Source organism: Gracilinanus agilis, chromosome 2, assembly GCF_016433145.1.
Source record: "Gracilinanus agilis isolate LMUSP501 chromosome 2, AgileGrace, whole genome shotgun sequence".
NCBI lineage: Eukaryota > Metazoa > Chordata > Mammalia > Didelphimorphia > Didelphidae > Gracilinanus > Gracilinanus agilis.
The window spans coordinates 462,215,316-462,235,141 of NC_058131.1; the positions used below are offsets into that span (position 1 = coordinate 462,215,316).

The 19,826-nt window shown below is 40.2% G+C and overlaps 1 protein-coding gene across 1 annotated transcript; it reads left to right on the top strand.

The window, feature by feature from the left end:
* Positions 1-12,861: 12,861 nt before the first annotated feature.
* On the top strand, positions 12,862-15,875 carry GPX2 (glutathione peroxidase 2). The gene is made up of 2 exons (XM_044664845.1): positions 12,862-13,083; positions 15,205-15,875. Exons 1-2 carry the CDS (start codon positions 12,862-12,864, stop codon positions 15,553-15,555), a joined length of 573 nt encoding a protein of 190 aa, XP_044520780.1. The 3' UTR covers positions 15,556-15,875.
* Positions 15,876-19,826: the final 3,951 nt, after the last annotated feature.

The following is a 19,826-nucleotide window of genomic DNA, read 5'->3' on the forward strand; positions in this document are numbered from 1 at the left end:
TACCTCCAATTCTTGCTAGCCCTACTTGTTAAGAAAAAAGTCTATAGTACTTTAGGGAGTCCTTTTGTCCCTGCACACATGTGTCTAGCAGGTGTGTGCCAGATCCAGTTTGTAAGAGAGAAGAGGCTAGACTCTTTCTTAGAAGTCAGAAGTCCCTAAGGGTTCAAGCAGGGAGGGAACACCTTCCAGGGTATTTTCCCTCAGACACTTTCCAGAATTGTAAACAATTTTTAATTCTCTTAATTTCATTTCAATACTTATTAAAAACCTGTGTTTGGCAGGATTTTTTTAACTCTTGGTAAGGAACTTTCTCTGACGATGCAAATGATAAAATCCACCACTTATAGATTCACTGGGACACTAATAGGTTAAAATCATAAGACCATAGGATCACAAATACAGAGCTGGTAGGAGTCTGAGAAGTCATTAAGTTCAAGCCCATCTTTTTACAGAAGTATCTGAGCTCCAGAGAGAGAAAGGTTAAGTGATTTGCCTAAAGCCACACAGCTTTTAAGGGTCTGAGACAGAATTAGAACATCACTCAGACAATCAACTATTTCTAAAAAGACAAGCAGAGGAATTTCCCAATGAGGAACCCAAACCTTGGTTTCCCCTGATATAAGGGTATACTCAGTTCTATACTTACAAAGAGGGGCAAAGGCTAGATTTGAACCTAGGTCTTCTGACTCTAATGTCTGGCTTCTAGCCATTAGGCCAGGATAGAAAAGAAAAAATGAAAAGCAGTTACTACTCAAGCATCTTACTTTCCATGACCTTTGCAAGTGTTGGAACTGGTCCACAGACCTTTGGATTCAAGGATCCCAAAGCCACTGATGTTTGACAAAAGTTTGGCTACCTCTAACAGATGAAGAAATTGAGGCATAGGAAAAAAATGGAAGTACTCTGCCAAGTTATTGAGCACTTTATAACACTGGCAGTTATAGACTATCCTGTGTTCTCATCTTTTAACCTTGAACATTTTCTCTTTCCTATTTTTAATGTCTTTTTAAAAAATTATACTTTCTGATATATTCCTCTGTCTTCTCTCAAAAAAATAAAAATTTAACCTTGGTACATATTAAAGCAGTTAAACATAACCAATCAAAAAAGCAATCAGGTACTGCAATTTATGCTACACTTTGAATTCATTATACCTCACCTCTGAACCAAGGAGGCATGTCTATCACTTATGTTCTTTGGAACCAAGGTTGCTCATTGCAATTAATCAGAGTTTAGCTGTCATTTACTGATGTTTTCATTTACATTATTGCAGACTGTTTTCTTGTGAGCCTTGAACTCTTAAAAGAAAAATGTTATTCAAATCCAAGACATTCCAGTAAGAGAATCACATGTGGTCATTTAGCTGTGGATTACACCAGAAATCTTACAAATGAAGTTGCTGAATCTAGAACATGGCACTCTGGATCCTATATAGACTGTTTCTTCTTGGGAGGACAAGTTCCCTTATGAGTAGAGCACCTTTAGAACTGACCCTTTAACTGAGAGATAATGGATTCTGTTTATACACCAATTTATGTGTTCATTTTACCCTGTTTGCATTTACCACATGTCTAATATGTGCAAAAGCACTGTGCTAGATCCTGCAAGAGACATGATATGAAGTCAGATATACTCTGCCTCCAAAGAGCTTACAATGGGAGGGAAAGCACTTCACAGATTCTCATAGCTGAAAGGCACTCAGAGATAATTTATTCCAATCTGAGCTGAACAGAAATCTTCCCTACAACATTTCCATAAGTGGTGGTCATCCATCCTCCACCTGAAGGCTTCTAATGAAAAGGAACTCACTACCTCCTATGACTGGGCAGCTCTGATTAGGAATTTTTTCCTTATATCAAACTGAAATCTGTCCATCCCAAAACCAAGTCTAATTCATCTGCCATTTAACAGTCCTTCAAATTCTATGGTAGCTACATGTTACCACTAAATTTTCTCCCCCAAGCACCCTCAATTCCTTCAAACAATTCTTTTGTAAAGGAAAGTTAATCCTAATAACTCTTTCCTACTTAAGACCTTTGTCAATAGGAAATACATCTCACTGAATCCATCAGAATTTGAACTAAGTGGGAAAACAGTTGGTATCAATCAATTAATCAAAAGGAATTTTAACAAGGTGTAATAGGAAGTAGATTTGGATTAGTCACACTGAGTCTTCTACAAAATAATAGGTCAGCTAAAAACCTAAGAGATTTGAGTATCTGGCAGTGGAGAGAATCTCCCAGTCAAACCCCTGAGATAGAATAATTTGTAGGCCTGTGAGTGAGAGAACACCCACACTGCTTCAGTTTCCTCCCCTCCCTACCTTGACTGGAGACAGACCTAATGAACTTCAGAGGACAGAAGGATTTTGACTATCAAATACATCCTAGCAGTATTCCAAGACAGTCATAGCTGGTGGGAATGTCTACACGGGGAACCAAGGATGAACTGGATGTGATGAGGAAAGCCAGATTCAAGGCTCCACAAGGAGCCTAGCAGAAAAGCTATGCCATATCTTAGAAAAACTTCATGAGAACCCCACAAAAAATAGGAAAGGATTTCCTACAAACAGGGGATCTCTGCTACATCGCTTTCTAAGTCTGAGCCTACTTTCTCCTGGATTCTGTAGATGCTGGTGGAAGAATGTGTCACAAATTGCTAGGGGGATATTTTGTATAAACTGTTTTTTAATATAGCAACTTAGTAAATAACTCTTTCTAAAAGATATTTAAGTGTAGCTAATTGAGATCAACTGAAAGTCATATAGGAAAGTACCTTGAGCATAATGCCCTTGAGCATTAGGAAAGCCATGACTAGCCCTTTAGGCTAACTCTGTAACTGAGTATTATGTAGTAGCCCTGATCTGAGGGCCTAGCCTTCTAGTGCAAATGGGAATTGGGAGAGTAGCATTCACTACACTTCTATGGCAAGATTTCCATTCTGGTCATGCTCCACTTTTGGGGGAGGGGGGGTCTTTTTAAGAGTGAAGAGCTGAACTCACTACTCAGATATCAGGAGAGAAGAGTAGATGAGACAATCACTTTTTTCCTTCAAAGTATTATGCCTCCCTTAATGCAACCTAAAGCTACACCATAATGTTCTATGAGAAGCCATCATATGGCATGATAATTAATCTTCAGAGAATCAAAATTGAAGATAGCCCATAGGACAAAGGAGAGGTATTCAGTGGGCATAAAGGAAATGTAGGTTAAGAAAAGGATGTAGGTTGGTCATGAAAATGAGAGCAATGGATAACATGGACAACTGGAGTGCCGTAGTGGTTCTCTCACTATGTTAAATAATCTAGAGAAAGGCCTCCATCAAGTTAGGTAGATCTTTTCTGTAAGGTTTTTGGAAGGATATGGTTCAAAATCAGACAAAATGAGAATATATGGGTGGTATAGTGGTCTAGGTCTCTTACTAGGTCAGTCTGGTCCTTCAGGTTTGAGATTAGGGCCAAAATAAGACATTCACAAAACATTCTGAAGCTAACAAAGGGGAGACTTGCTTCATCATAACAGAAGAAAGATATTCAAAGGGAAAAGACAGTTATTGAGAATATAGTCTTGATTAAGTTGCTTAAGGCTTCCCTCCTTGTGTTGCCCATGATAAGAAACATAAGGGAGCAGTTGGAGCTCCTCATGCCCTGGTTCTTTGGGACCAGGTGACCAGAGAACTGTAGTCAATGAGTTGAGCCTGCAGTATTCTAAACCAATTAAGTCTTTTTTTTTAAAATAATTTTTTATTTTTTAGAAAAGTTATCCATGATTACATGATTCATGTTCTTACTTTCCCCTTCACCCCCTGACCTCCCCACCCTACCCACCCCATAGCTGATATGCATTTCCACTGTAAACCAATTAAGTCCTAAGGACTGTTTCAATACTTTTTTTTTTTTAAACCCTTAACTTCTGTGTATTGGCTCCTTGGTGGAAGAGTGGTAAGGGTGGGCAATGGGGGTCAAGTGACTTGCCCAGGGTCACACAAACTTGAACCTAGGACCTCTCGTCTCTAGACCTGACTCTCAATCCACTGAGCTACCCAGCTGCCTCTGTTTCAATACTTTTTAGAGAGATGACTACCCTAGCCTACAGGAAAAAGGACTGGTTGATATTCCACTTGCCACAGATGAGTTGTGATCTGAACCTTGGGAAGGTATACTCACATTTCTTATCAGCATGGATCCTTCTAAGGGAAGACCCCCTTCATTTTCTTGCTGTCATGTCATGAAGACTCATATAGAGCATGCAGTCCACTAAAACCTCCCAGCTTTTTTTTCACACAAACATCCAGTTCCGTTTCTCCCATACTTTAGTTGTGCAGCTGATTTTTTAACAGAGTCACAGTATAGGACTTTACATTTGTTCCTATTACATTTTCTCCTATAAGATTCAGCCCAATATTCAGCATATCAAGATCTTTTGAGATACTGATTCTTTTGTCTAATGTTAGGTATTCCTCCTAAATTTGTGTCATCTGAAAATTTGATAAACCAACCAAAAATATTGAATGAGGCACTCCTACATAATCAAGGAGAGATCTTTGGGGTACCCCACTAAAGACTCCCATGTAAATGTTGTTCATTATTCTTCAGATTTGCTAAGTCAAACAGTTCCAGAATCTGCTATTTGCACTATCATTTGGCATTTAGCATTCATTCTTCTTGCCCACAACATTTTCAATTCATTGCTTCCTTCCCCCCATACTATATTTATGACCACATTAAAATCTTCAAAGAATTCAAACACAGGGAGTGACATATGGCCAATAAAAAGGAAATGAATGATAAGAAAAGGACATGGGTGTGTATGAAGCATTAGATTTACCAGTTGAATAACTGGGTTAAACAAGAAACTAGTTTGGTGTGACTGATCTTGATAAGCGCATGCTGGCTCTGAGTGATCAACTGTTCCCTTCCTAAATAATTAAAAAATATCCCCTTAGTAATATGTTCTAGATAAGCTTGGCCCCAAAAGAAAAGATATGAGAAAACACATCCTCTCTCTCCTTTTAAAAATTCATTTAAAAAATTCAATTTTATTTTCAGTTCCATATTTTCTTCTTCAGTCATTGAGAGGGCAAGAAATACAAAATACATTAAAATATGAAGCCGAAATGTAATTCTGTATTAGCCATGTTCTGGGGAGGGGAGGGGAACAAGAAAAGGAAGAAAGATTTTAAAAATATATACTTCAATCTGCATTATATTCCATCAGTTCTATCTCTGGAGGCAGATAGCATTTTTCATCATGAATCCTTTGAAGCTGTGGTGGGCCATGGTGTTGATCAGAGTTATTAAGTTTTTCACAGTTGATTTTCTTTACAGAATTGCTGTTACTGTGTTAATTATTCTCCTGGTTCATTTCACTTTGCATCAGTTCATGTCTTCCCTGGGTTCTTCTGAAACCATCACCTTCATATTATATAGCACAATAGCATTCCATCATATATACCATAATTCATTCAGACATTCCCCAATTGATAGGCATCCCCTCAAACAAAAAGAGCTTCTATAAATACTTTTTGTACATATGGGCCCTCTTCCTTTTTATTTGATTTCTTTGGAATATAGAAGTAATGATGATATTTCTGGTTCAAATGGTATGCAATTTGATAGCTTTTTTGGGCATAGTTCCAAATTGCTTTCCAGAACAGTTAGACTAGTTCATAGCTCTACCAAAAGAGCAGTAACTACTTTTGTACACTCCTTTTGGTATTTATCATTTTCCTTTATTATCATTTTAGCCAATCTGATGGGTGTAGGGTGATTCCTCAAAGTTATTTTAATTTGCATTTCTCTAATTATTAGTGATTTAGACTTTTTTTAAAATAAAGCTATTGATAACTTTGATTTCTTTTTCTGAAAACTGCCTGTTTATATCCCTTGGCCGCTTATCACCTGGAGAATGGATATTATTCTTATAAATTTGGCTTAACTATCTTATATATTTGAGAAATTAGACTTTTTTCAGAGAAACAATATTTTTTCCCCTCAGTTCCTTGCTTTTCTTCTCATTTTAGCTACTTGAGTTTTGGGAAAGCAAGTATTCCAATTTGTTTGGAAAGATAGGAATAGTGTTATATAAGGGTAGAAAAGTGAATTAGAACCATAATATGGACAGCCTCAAATGTCAGATGTCATTTGGATTTCATTTGGTAAACAATGGAGATTTTCTGAAGATATTTGAGCAATGGAGTTATATGATCAGTTATGCATAAAATATTAAAGTATAGCTATTCTATGATTATTTCCCATTATATTCATGGTTATTTGGGGGTAAAGGTTGGAGAATGGGAAGCTGGAGTTTCCCAACCATTTATCTTCCTTTATAGAATAAGGGCAATCCCAAGGAATGTACTATGAGAAGAGCAGGGTAGGTCTTCTAAAAGGGGACCTGCTTGCTAATAGCTGCACAGTCTTCTTAGATTAAGAGGACAGGGATGGAAAGCCCTTTGGTGAATGATAGCCAGAGTATTAGTAATTACAACTTCTAGGGTTAGAATACATGGTGTACAAATTCATTTTGAAGCAAGAGATTCTGATTCTATAAATTGAGTTTACTGCTCCTTGATCAGAGATAAACCACAGTCTTGGTCTTGATGATTATTCCTTTCTCTTAGATCCTGATCTTAATATTTCCAATCCATTTTATTTCAGTCATAACTAAGATTTTTTAAACTGAGGCAAAAACTGTTGGGAGATCAGGGTGTGGTGTTTTCATAGATGGCTGATCACAGGTATAGTCAGGCCAAGAGAGGGCATGGCCCATCTCCCAGATGCTTTCTTTCTCAAGGTAGACTTTAGGAAAAGGGCCCTATGAGGAGATTCTGGGAGTGGCAGCTTGGATATGGTTGACCTATACCAGCAGAGTACTGCAAGGAAAAGTGTAAGAGGGGTGATCATTGTGGTATGGAATTATGCCCCATCCCCAATGTTGATTCCCAGAGGCAAATCTGTGATTACCACTCCCACTCCCCACCCTCACATGCACATTATGTAATTATAATTAGTAATTATGGCTTTTTTTTTTGCTTTAAACCATCAAAGTTTGAACAGAGACTTAGAATTCCTTCATTTTCATTTACTCAAACACTTCTTCCCCATGGATAAAATGGGGTGCAACCAATTCATTCCATTTTGTGATATGATGGTTTCTTATATTAGCTACATTCCTTCATTCCAGTGTACTGAACCCAAGTGAGCAAAAGTCAAGAACTACAAGCTACTAATATACTCTTTGAAAGACTGTAATCTACATAGTCATTATATGACAAATTGGTCATTTTGCTTTTGGATGGCTCAGTTATAGATTTTTTTTTGTTCCTTTTTCTTTCTACTTTTCTCATTCTTCTGACCTTCACTATATTTATTTCTCTCTCTGCTCCTGCCTGGCTTTACAAAACATTCCCATATCAAAAACAAGGTGCTTAATTCTGTTTTCCTGACTATTAATCCATTTGAATATTTAAAATGTGTGTGTGTGTGCGCACACCTGCACGCGCAAAAGGGTGGGAATCAATTGAATCAATAAATTATCCCTTCATTTTAGAATTAGTATGCTATGACCTTGTGCCTTTGTCTGGTAAGGAAAAACAAATCATTAATTCATTCAAAGGAATGAACAAGGTATAGACATCAACCAATCAATCATAGACTTTAGTCTATGTGCAGAAAAATCTTTGACCAGTTTAGATGTCCTTGAAAGCTAGGAGATAAATTGAAATGATGTTACACAGGAATCGTGTTCAGATTGGTTGAGGAAATTTGGTCACATCTTGTTGGTTTTGTATAAATAGCAGAACACTTTGGAAACTAGGAATTTGAGCAACTAGCAGCTTGGTGGTAGAAGACCCTAGCTATGTTCCTGAGAAGGAATTTTTTGAAGTGGAGGGAAAGATAGGAAGGAGAACAGAAGAGTCCTGATCTTGGACCCTGACTCTTCCCCTGCCCCTTCCCAGGAGAGAATAACTCATGAATTTCAGTTGGCTGGAAAATTTGAACTTTTTTCATTGGCTTCCTAGTCCTCATGGTATCCCCAGAACAGCTGGTACAATTTCTATATTAAGAGAGGAAAATATACACAACACACTGAGGAAAGGCAGTTTCAAGACTCTACAAGAAGCTCAGCAGAAATCTACCACCATATCTAAGGAAAATGTGTTGAGGACTCCTACAAAAGGACCTCCAGAAGCTTTGAGTTGTAACATTTGCCACACGTGCTCCATGCCCTACTCCATTTTCCTTAGATTCTATATAGACATGGGGGGGGGGGTTTGTACCAATTATACTTCCATAATAAATATCCCATTCTCAAAGCTAATTATGTCTAGGTGATTGATATCACTGATAATCATGGAAAACATACTAGTCAAGACTTATGACTTATAGCATTAGAAAACTACTTTGAAACCTCCCCGGCTATGCCTAGATCTTGAAGGGAAATGTAGCAGTTGAGCCAGGTTTCCGGGTTGGGATAGTAGTTCCAGGGTCACCCCCTTTCTGTGTATGTATGTATGTATATATGTGTGTACACTTGTGTGTATATATAATCAATGCTATATGCATTGTATTCTTTGAATGATGATAACTGTAATGATGATGGCAGTGTTCCCTACCTGGAGTCCCCTTGTGAAGATGAGAGAACAAGTGACAATGTGGGTCCTGAAGACTGGCTTCCCCAATTCATTAGAAGTTCCCAATAAAGAGAAACAGATTGGTGCAAAAAGAAGGAAGTTGTGGGACCATTGGACCATTATACAGTATCCCAGCATTCCTCCAGTTCCTTTTCTTTGACTTTGTGTCTGCTGCTGCTTTGGGGGTAAGGACTCCAAAGAGATGCTGCCTACTTTTTTGCTGCTTTGCTTTTACAATGAGAACCTACAGAAAGGTCATGTGGGTGATGGCCATGGATTGCTGTCACTGTGAAGCCACGGAGAAGCTGAGGTCAGACTGGGGATTCACAGCAGCCAGTCAAGGACCAGAATGTGAACATAATGGAGAGGTAAGTCTAGACCAGGTGGCAGGCTAGGACAGCTTCCACAATCCTCAGTGAATGGTGAGGTCAGAAAACTGATCTGACTTCGAAAATTCCCTCTGATTTTTCCCTTAATTTCACTGTTCTAGTCCATAACCTTAGATTTGCATCTTGGGCACCAGCATCAATCCCCTTCTTCTCTTTCCACAATCTATGAGAAGAATCTGATATAAGATCAAACGAAGGGTCCCTATAGGAACACAGTCTACTTATTTTTCATTTTCTTCTGTTAAATAAACTAGGTATCTAAAGAAAGCTGAGTGCCTATGTAGCAGAGGCTCATACCTAGCTCAAACTAAGCTAGGAAATTTCCCAGATGTGAAGATGGGGGCTCTAGAGCTACAGATATTCCTATCATTTTTTATCTCAAGTAATATTTTATATCAGCCCCTAGGCTAGAATTGGGAGCCCTGTTAATGAGAGTTTCTTTCCTGTTCATTTAAACCTATGTGATCTGTTTAGGGTAGGAGGCTTCTGTATACATACAGGAAGGCATCTCTTTTACATGTCCAGTCAAATCAACTAATATTTATTAAGCTCCTACTATGTGCTAGGCACCCAGCTAGAGATAATGAAGAAAGGCAAAAAACCTAACACAAAAACCAGTCCTTGCTCTCAAGGAATTCAGTCTAGTGGGAGAGACAACATTCAGACAATGATCATAAACAAGACATAAATATGAAAGGCAGCTAGGTAGCAGAGTAGGGAGAGTGATAGGCTTGGAGACAGGAAGTTCTGGCTTCAAACCTGACCTCAGACACTTCCTAGATGTGTGACCCTGAGCAAGTCACTTAACCTCCATTGTCTAGCCCTTACCACTCTTGTGCTTTGGAATAGATATTTTGTATCAATTCTAAGAGAGAAGATAAGGTTTTTATTTTTTTTTTAAGACATACAGTTCACTTTGGTGATAGTAGTAATATACCCTTCCAGAAGTTCTCTACTCCAAGATGTGAATCTCTAGGCTTCCTGCCTTAAAAACCAGAAGGCAACAGGGAATTGTGAAGAACTTCCCCAAAAATAACTCCCCCAAGCCCCACTAGCTCACAGACTTCCCTTCTTGTAAAAACAATATGAACCACACTGTTCTGGAAGTGGACAGTTTGGCTCTAAGGTGAAGAAGAAAGAAGTGGGCAAGACAGACACGATTGTGGAAATGCTCCACCATGATCCTCATGGGGATCATGGACTACATATGCACTTAGAGTCTCCATACATTCAAAACTATTCTTCCTATCAGTGATTAGTTTGGAAGAGGTAGTTGTACAAGAATTAGCACAAATTCTTCACCAGATACTGTAAGAAATGGCAGGACAGGGGCAGCTAGGTGTGTCACAGTGGATAGAGTCAGGTGGACTTGGATTCAAATTTGACCTCAGATACTTTCTAGCTGTGACCCTGAGAAAGTCACTTAACCCCAATTGCCTAGTCATTACTGTTCTTCTGCCTTAGAATAGATACTTCTATCGATTCTAAGACACAAGGTAAGGATTTTTTTTTTTTAATGGTAGGATAGTGATAGCAAGAAACAGCTAGACAAAACCTTCAGGTTTCTGAGTTATTCCCTATACTCAGAGTTACCTCCTCCATTCAAGGAAGAATTCTTATCTAATGAAAATCCAGGTAAATGGTGACAATATGGTGGAGAAACCAAAACATCAAGTACAAGTATTTTGTTTGGGCAGGATGAGGTGACTGATGCCATTGGGGTGACCAAGCACAAGGGTTACAAAGTCATCACCAGCTGCTGACACACCAAGAGGCCGCTCCATTAAACCCACCCAGTCCTGCAAAAAATGGCTTGTATTTGGAGCTTGGTTCCTGCCTGTGTGGCATCCTCTGTGGATTGGGCTGGTCAGGAGTATTTTTACCACACTGACATCAACAAGATCTACAAGATTGGCCAAGGCTAATATCAGGGATGGTGAACCAATTTAAAAAAATAATGCACCCACCAATTCTGCTCTCTCTGATAAGAGCATTGACTCTCTGGGAAAATTTGTTCACTATGATAGACTATCATGCTTAAAGGTTTGGAGTCAAGAAGTTTGTTCTATCTAATGGTAGTTCCTGCTAGTACAGAAAAAATGTCATGAGATTTTCATTTTTTATTTTTTCAGTTGCATATAGAAATAATTTTTGACAACCTTTTCCCTGACATTTAAGATTTCAGATTTTCTCCCTCCCTTCCTCTGCCTCCTTGAGGTGGTATATAGTCTGATAAAGGTTATGTTGGTACTTTCATGCAATACATATTACTGTATTGCTCATATTGTGATAGAAGACACATATTATACATACAATAAAAATCTCATGAAGAAAATAAAGTGGGTGATGCATGCCCTAGAGATTTGACTTGAAGTTCATCAATACCACTTCCAAATTTGGCCATGGCTGCTTTCATATCATAGTGAAGAGTAAAAAATTAATGAGACTACTCAAGAACTGAGCTGTCAAAGGAAAGACTGTTTCCAGGCTAACTTGGAGCTAGTGAACTCTCAGTAAAATTTGAATTTTTTTCTTTAAAGGATGAGAAAAAGGGTACTAGAGGTTAAGTGATTTGCCCATGATTACACAGCTACCATGTATTAGAGGCTTAATTTTATAGCTGAGGAAACTTTCCAAGAGAGTTCACCTCTCTTTGTTCTTTGCTCAAGGGCATACAACCAATTTAATGTCATTTCTCCTAACATCCATTTTCATGGAATCAATTAACTTTGTGAAGGGGAGTATCCTTGCATATTTTGTTATATGCTTTGATTCATTCAAGAACTATTTGAGGACATTTTGGAACTTATAGGATATTTTGATGATTTATAAGGCCATGGGGTAGAATAGTTGACATGGGAAGTTACCCAACTTTTCAGTTAAAAGTGGCAGAGTATCTCAGTAGATAGAGTGTGGAGCTAGAAAGATCTAAGTTCCATTCCAGCCTCAGACACTTTGCAAACTGAATGACCTTGGGCAAGTCACTTAACCTCTTTTTGCATCAGTTTCCTCAACAGTAAAGATAATGATAATCCCAGGACTGTCATGAGTATCAAATGAGATAATATTTGTAAAGTGGTTAATAAGTACTTATTTCCTCTCTTTCTAAAGTCTGATTCCAACATCTAATAACGACACAGAGCCCCTTGATTCCTAAAGGCTCAGACAGCTGTACATTAGGTATGGTGAATAACCAACCTAGAAAGGCTTAGTGGTAGCCTATATGAGTGAGGACTGACCAGCCTAGAGAGGAATGGACAAAGCCCATAGATTTGTGAACTTTGGGGCCTCAGAAATTCTCAGTTATAAAACGATCTAATTTTGCATTGGCTAAGAGAGTACTAATACAATAGTAATAACTGATCTTTGCAGTGAAGTAATATTCATTACGATGTGATGGGCTCTCAGTTAATGCCCTTGGAAATTGTTGTACCCCACGAATACAGGTGGGAGTCAATGCTTCAGCAATGCCATCGCTTTCATCCCTCTTTCTTCCTCATTAGACCTTGGGGGCTCTGGTTTCCCAAGGCAGGACAGAGACTGAATTATTCACGTAGACCTAGAGATAACAAATCAACCCAGTCCAGGTTGCCAAGCAGGGCAGGGTGGGGCAGGTGCTTTGTTTAGAGGCTATAAATAGCTGGCACTTACTCAGATTACTCCTACAGGTATAAGATTATTTGTGCTAAGTCATTCTGAGAACATTCAGAAGTTCAAACCAGACAGACGCTCCCTTTTTTCTTGCTCCTCCTCCCCTTCTGCCTTTCTGCCCTCCCTACCCTCCATAGGCCCTTAAGTAGGCTCCATACTCACCCAGGAGCCATTCTGCTCTCTCACCATGGCTCACATCGCCAAATCTTTCTATGACCTCAGTGCTACCAGCCTGGAAGGGGAGAGGATTGATTTCAACACTTTCCGGGGTCGGGCAGTGCTTATCGAGAATGTGGCATCCCTCTGAGGCACGACCACCCGGGACTACACCCAGCTCAATGAGTTGCAGTGCCGCTTCCCAAGGCGCCTTGTGATACTTGGCTTCCCCTGCAACCAGTTTGGGCATCAGGTGAGGGCTACCTGGCAGGATGCCCATGAAGTGGGACTCGCCTCCTGCTTCCTTTCTCCAGGGAAATGATATGTGTGTGTGTTTGGGGAGGGGGTCTGGCAGCTTGGGATGGGAGGATTGAGATGAATTAGTGAGGCATGTTCCACAACCTTAATCATATTGATGTCTCTGGGTAACTGGGTTGGTGTACCAAAAAAGCCCAGGGCACTAAAAGGTAGTTTATGGAGTCACTGACTACGTCCTCAATGACTACTCAATGGATGACTGAAAATGGGAAGAAAACTGAATTGGACTGATCGGTTTCTGGAATCTTATGTTAGATTTACCTTTATCTAGCTGTGTGACATTGAACTTGGTCACAAGCTTTTTGAGTCTCAATTTCTTCATCTATAAAATGGGAAACAATAATAGCGGAGTTTTTATGATAATGTATGTAAACTCAGCTTGAAAAATATCAAGTACTATACAAAAGCCAGTTACGATCATTTATACTGAATGCTTGTCAATAGCCAGGTCTACAGTGGGTCAAGGGGCCATGTGTGGAGTGTACAAACTCATCTAAGGACATTGCATTCTCTGTCTCTGCAAGTGAGCCAGTTGGAGATGATCTGGCCTCTGTTTTAGCTGTCTTTTAAGGGTTTCTATTATTTTTTATGCATGTTTCTCCGAGGGAAAGTAGCCAAGACCTTCAGCAATTCCAGATGTAGTGATGTAAAAGGCAAGGAAGCCAGAGGGGCAAGTCAAAGAGGATTGGCTCAGGCCAACAGTCAACATCTATGCCATGTTAACAACTGTAGCTTTCCTCTCCAGACTGACCATTGTAGCAGGAATAAGCCAGAGCCAAATGCTGCTGCTTCCTTCAGTGCCACTCCATCATTCCTCTGGAGTGAGCAGCTGGAAGGAGCCCATGACAGGGAAGCAATTAATTAGACATTAACATAAGAGATAAGAGGTCTCATGGTAATTAACTTGGGATAAATGATGGGGATATGGTTCTGATCTAACTGTACTAATTGGCTCTAGTGGGGCAGAGAAAAGGGCTTTTTCTAATAGCGTGGCTCCTAGGCTAGTGAGAAGGAGAAACAAGATGTTTATGCTTTGATGGGAAGAATACATCCCAAGATTCCATAGTATCATTGACTCAGGGCTTTATAATATTGGCTGAGGATGAGGATGGTGTCTGTGTGAGCATAGGCATACTAAGATACATCTGTAGCTAAACTCGGGGGTGATGAACCCTAGATGGCTGCTATTCTCCAAAGTTGGGGTCACAGCTAACATTTAATCAGAAAGGGTCATACGATATCCATATTATTTCACTTTCTACTTGCTCTCTCCATCCAACACACATTTAGTTAAGTATCTTCTGTCTCATTAACCCATCCCATCTCTGGTGGAAAATAAACAAATCAGTTTGGAGGTGACTCATTCATTCCCTTTGTCCTACTATTACTTTGTGAAGAGTGAGACATGAGAAAAGCCCTTTCATGTAAGATTTGTTCCCATCAGAGTTTTCTTCTCTCAGTTCAGTTTTAGAACAGAGGGTTGGAGCAAGAAACTAGAAATCCTATTTCTTGAAAATCCTCTTCCTGTCAGCATGTAGAGATTATTGGGGCAGGGGAAGAGCCTTACTTACAAATGAAAGGCCACAGTAGTAGGAGGGGACGGGGAAGGCAATATCAAGATCTTTTGTGTAGTTCCTGAGCCACAGACTGATCTGAAACCTCCTTTCCCTCTTCTCCCCTCCTTTTCTTAAGCATAAAGTCCCAGCAGCTGCTCAGGGTAGACTATACACCCAGGTGTAGCTAAAGAGTTGCCTCATTCAGTGAAGGGTCAGTCAAGACAGGATTTGTAAAAGTTCAAAGGATTAAAAAAAAATAATGGGTTTAAAGAAAGGTATAGTACTAATGTGAGGCAAAAATCCCAAATTAAGGGTGGGAAGAAGGGAGAAGGTAGGGAGGATGAAAATACAAAGGTAGGGGCAAAGATGAGAGAAGGAAGAAAGGTAAAAGGAGAAGAGAGAATATGATTGGTAAGCACAAGATGATTTGAAATGTTGACATGATCTTTTTCCTCCGATCCTCCTTTCCATTTCCACCTTTTTCTTTTTCCTTCCCCTAGGAAAATTGTCAGAATGAAGAGATCCTGAACAGTCTCAAGTATGTCCGCCCTGGGTCTGGCTTCCAGCCCAACTTTGTTCTTGTCCAAAAGTGTGAGGTGAATGGACAGAATGAGCATCCCGTCTTTGCCTACCTAAAGGATAAACTCCCCTACCCTGATGATGACCCATTCTCCCTCATGACAGACCCCAAGCACATCATATGGAGTCCTGTGCGGCGCTCAGATATTGCCTGGAACTTTGAGAAGTTCCTCGTGGGGCCTGAGGGTGAGCCCTTTCGCCGATATAGCCGATCTTTCCAAACCATCAATATTGAACCCGACATCAAGCGTCTCCTCAAAGTTGCCATATAGATGAGTTTTTCAGTATGTACCCCCAGGTCCCATTTATTCCAATCTTAAGAGTTCCTTTTTTCCAGGGTCTAGCATCTCTCCAAGATCTGCTAGACTCAGAAGATGCTCAAGATCAATACCATTCATTGAACATTCTTTTCTTATCCACCTGTCTCCTTATGGCTCCCCAATACTTCTGTTGTCGATGTGAGTCAGGGCTCCAAAGTCTGGGTTGGCTCTTCACAGGATGATGGTATCTTCTTAAACCCTTGAGGGGGAATGAGATGCTTGAGAGTCGTGAAGAGCCTAATTCTAGCCTATGTGAATCCAATAAAGGTCAGGTGTGAAAAATTGTTGCATTTCCTGTCTTTTTCCTTAATAGCAAGGAAAAGCTGTAGGGAAATTGCAAGTAAGGTAGAAAACCTAGTGGTCCTGATAAGGACTTTGCCTTGAAGTACACAACCCTGTGACTTAAGAGGTGGGCATTGGTTAAGGGTTTGATTTGATACTGGAGGAATGCCAACAGCTTAATCACTTTACAGTTCTTTCTCAGAACTGGGGAGGAGGAAACAAAGGGACAAAGATACATCTGAGTCACTAGGCCAAGGTCACTAGAGCTATATAGTTAGAAACACATCTTTATTTATTTAGTGACAATTAACTACTCTTAATCTCCAGAGATATACCTAGGAATAATTCGAGTTAACTATTACTAATTTTTCTGAAAATGGGAGGGAGGGCAAGGTGCCTGAGAAAACAAAAAGCCTTTTATCCTCTTAATGGCCTGAGAGAAAAGCTGGTGACTGCCTCTTTGCCAGGCTTCTCCTTAGAATACTAAATTCACATTCCAGGACCAGCCTCAAACTCATGATAATCTAGTAGTTTTAAGTTTGAATGACTATGCCATCATTTCTTCCATTAGGGTAGAAGAGGGGGGTTCCCACAATAGGATCATCTGTATAAGGCTTGCCAACTAAATGGCTTATCACATGGGCTACAGCAAGTTAGATTCCTCTTTAAGTCTCATTTGGGAAATTCCACTGCTGTGGGCTAGGTGGTTAGAATGCTAGGCTACAAGGCGCCATTTTGTTTTTCTCTCTATTGATTACTTACTTTTAATGTACTAATTCCCTTCTTTGGCCAAGATGATTTGTGGCAAACCACATTTTCATTCTTTCCTAATTGGGAAGTCGATATCCTTCCCAGTGTAGTTATCACCATTTGAATGGACATAATAACTTAAGACTTCTGTGTTATGAAGCAAAGTCTTTGCCTTCTATATTTTCTAGTAGTATGGGGCTAGTAATAGTACTTTTTAATCCTTTTAATGTGAGGATTAAAGGAAACATTTGTAAAATGCTTTGTAAACCTTAAGATAATATGCAGGGTATATAAATATTAGTTACTACAATCAGTGATAATTTATCTGGAGTAAGTAAAGCTGAGGAGGTAAACACCCACCTCTGCCTTATGGATTGGGAAAATGAAGCCCAAAGATTATGCCCAGAGCTGAGAACACTCAGCTTCAAGAGCATTATCCTCCTTGAGACATGATCCCCCTAGTTGTTTGTGCTTTTTCCAGCCTCCTCAAATAGTCATGTATCCTGTATCATACTTATCTGTTTACATGTAGTAGTATCTAGCTCTTCTCCTTTTCTACTTCCCCATGGAAGCTCCTGAAGGGCAGGAATTGTCTTTTGTCTCTGTATCCACTGAGACTAGTCATGTTTTACAAGTAGTAAGTGCTTAATAAATGTTTGTTGGCCTAGAACCAGTCTCATCTGCCAGTCTACAACAGAGACCCATGATAAGACCCAAGTCCTAGCTTTCACTAAAACATCTACTATGGCGTATAATTCAGGAGGACATTCAATTTCTGGGCAACACGGGGTCCAAAAGTGTCAGGGGTAGAAGAAAGATCACTATGCCAATCTGTAAACCCCCAATTCAGACAATCCTTCAGACAAACCTGTAAAACCCCAATTCAGACAATCCTGCTTGAGTATAAGTTGATTATCCTTCTTTTGCCTCACACCCTCCCCCCCAAACAGCTTTCTGACGACTGGCATGACTCCAGTTTCGAGCTCTCAGCTAATAAAAATGACCTCTATGTACACCCACAACCCTAACCCGCAGCAACAAATCTCCAAGCTAAGTGTCTAGAACAGCCACAGCTAGAATGGTGTGCTCTATGCCAGTTTAAAGTAGCTATTAGTTGCTTGAACAGGAAAAGGCCACTTAGAAGGCAATGTCTGCTACTGAAACCTCAAAACCCCCTTAACTACCTAGTGTTATAAAGAAGGTATCTTTAGCCACTATTCTAGTTATTATAGGGTATCAGGGAAGCTGTGCTTTGGATTCCCTTGATAGCTGATGCAGGGACACCCGAGTCCTGTCACTCAGCTGGATGTTATAATAACTACCCCTTCTTGATAACAGCACCCAGACAGGATCCCTAAAGGTCAGTGGATGGGTAACCCTTTCAGGTCCCACCTAGGGTTGGATCGATTTTTAATATTGGGCTCTATTAGCCTTGGATAACGTTTTCATCTGACTGCGTTGCTCCCTCCCCAAGGGTTGTGATGTAATAACCACTTCGGGAAGATATTTAATAAACTTTATCTATAGATGTTAATAAGGGAAAGGAATAATCAGGAATGGATTGGGGATAGGAGACCCTGTCACTAATGGCTATGATCACTAATCCCACAGGACTGTAGGCTGTTTCAGTAATGCTGGAGCTCTTGTTCTTCACCTCCAAAACAAAAACCAGAGAAAGCAATCTGCTTGGTTGATACAGATATCGATGATCCCTCTCAGCTTCTTATTGCCAGTTGTTATGTCAGTCCTACAGCTGTCAGGAAATATCTCCCTTACCTCCCTCTGCTTCGGCCCGGATACCTGAATATCTAATGATGGTTCAGATGTCTAAATATCTAGGGGGAATTCAGAGAGAACCAGAGGACCCATGGTCAGATCCACAGGTCAATGCTCCAAGATCAGATCAATGTCCAAGGCCAAGGGTTCCGGGCCAAGGGGTCCAAAACCAAAGGGTCCTTGTCAGATGGCTGTCCTCTTGTCCTCATGGCATCCGGGAACATTCTGATGTCTCCAACTGTCTTCACCTGTCAATCAAGGTGAGACTCACAACTCCCAGAGTTTGAATATGACACTAGCCAGAGTAAGACCAGCAGTAAAAACCCAAAGATTCTTTCCCATATCAATTACCTACTAACTCTCCAAGAGTCTCTCCTTCCCCCACCCTCAACTAGTATGAATTAGTGCCAGTTCCCAGGTCCAGGTCCACTCTTTGGTCTTGCCAGATAAAAACCTTCTAAAAACCCAAGAGACTTCACTCCTTGGGAGAAAGGTACTCCATTCCCCTTAGGAGATCAGGAAGATGCATAGCCTTATCCAGGACCCTAGCAGATGTGGCCTGTTTCCATCATTCCCCTTGACTGTTCTTCATTTTGTGAGTATCAGTAAAACTAGTTTACTTTGCAGTCTTGTTGGGAGCTCCAGGTTTCCTTGTATGAGGCTTTGGTCTGTATTAAGGCAAGCTCTCCATACAGTGGCAGTATAGACAGTGATTAGATTATGAAAACAGTATGTCTTCTGGGGAATACCAAGGAGAGTTTGGAATTCAATAGAATTGTCAATGGAGTCTCCCAACATTCTAGTTCAGAATTCTCAGGAACAAACATCTTCCTTTAATCTTTCCCTAAGGTTTGGAGCTGATAGAATAGCTTTCCACCCCCAGTAGCACCTGAGGCTCAAATCCAAAGAACTAAGGTGCTTTGAAATCTTGTGCACATTGTTTGGGCCCATGGACACACCATGAGATGCTGCCCTTCCTCAATCTCTGTAACAATAAAGAGAACCAATAACCGATGTTTGATTGAAGGGAGAGAGAGAGAGAGAGAGAGAGAGAGAGAGAGAGAGGGTGTTTATATGGTGAGTCTCTCTTCCAGATCTCCCCTGGGGCTGAATATACACTGGGAGAATTTAAGAGGGTGTCACCCTGAAACTGGGTGACCTGGATGATCATGCTGCCCCACAGGAGTTGGGGGCGGGTTTCCCTATAAGATGAGGTATGTGGTATTCTAATCCAATTCTGAATAAGGATGGGGTTCACACAAACCCCTGCAATCAGTTAAATTCACTGCAGGTGGTCTGGCTTCAAGAGAGGCACCCAGACCAAGCTGTGGTTCCCCTCTCCCTTGTTGTATCTCAGGTACTCTGGAACACTATCTAACTGATGAATGGCTTTTATTATTTGCAAATCAGGGAAT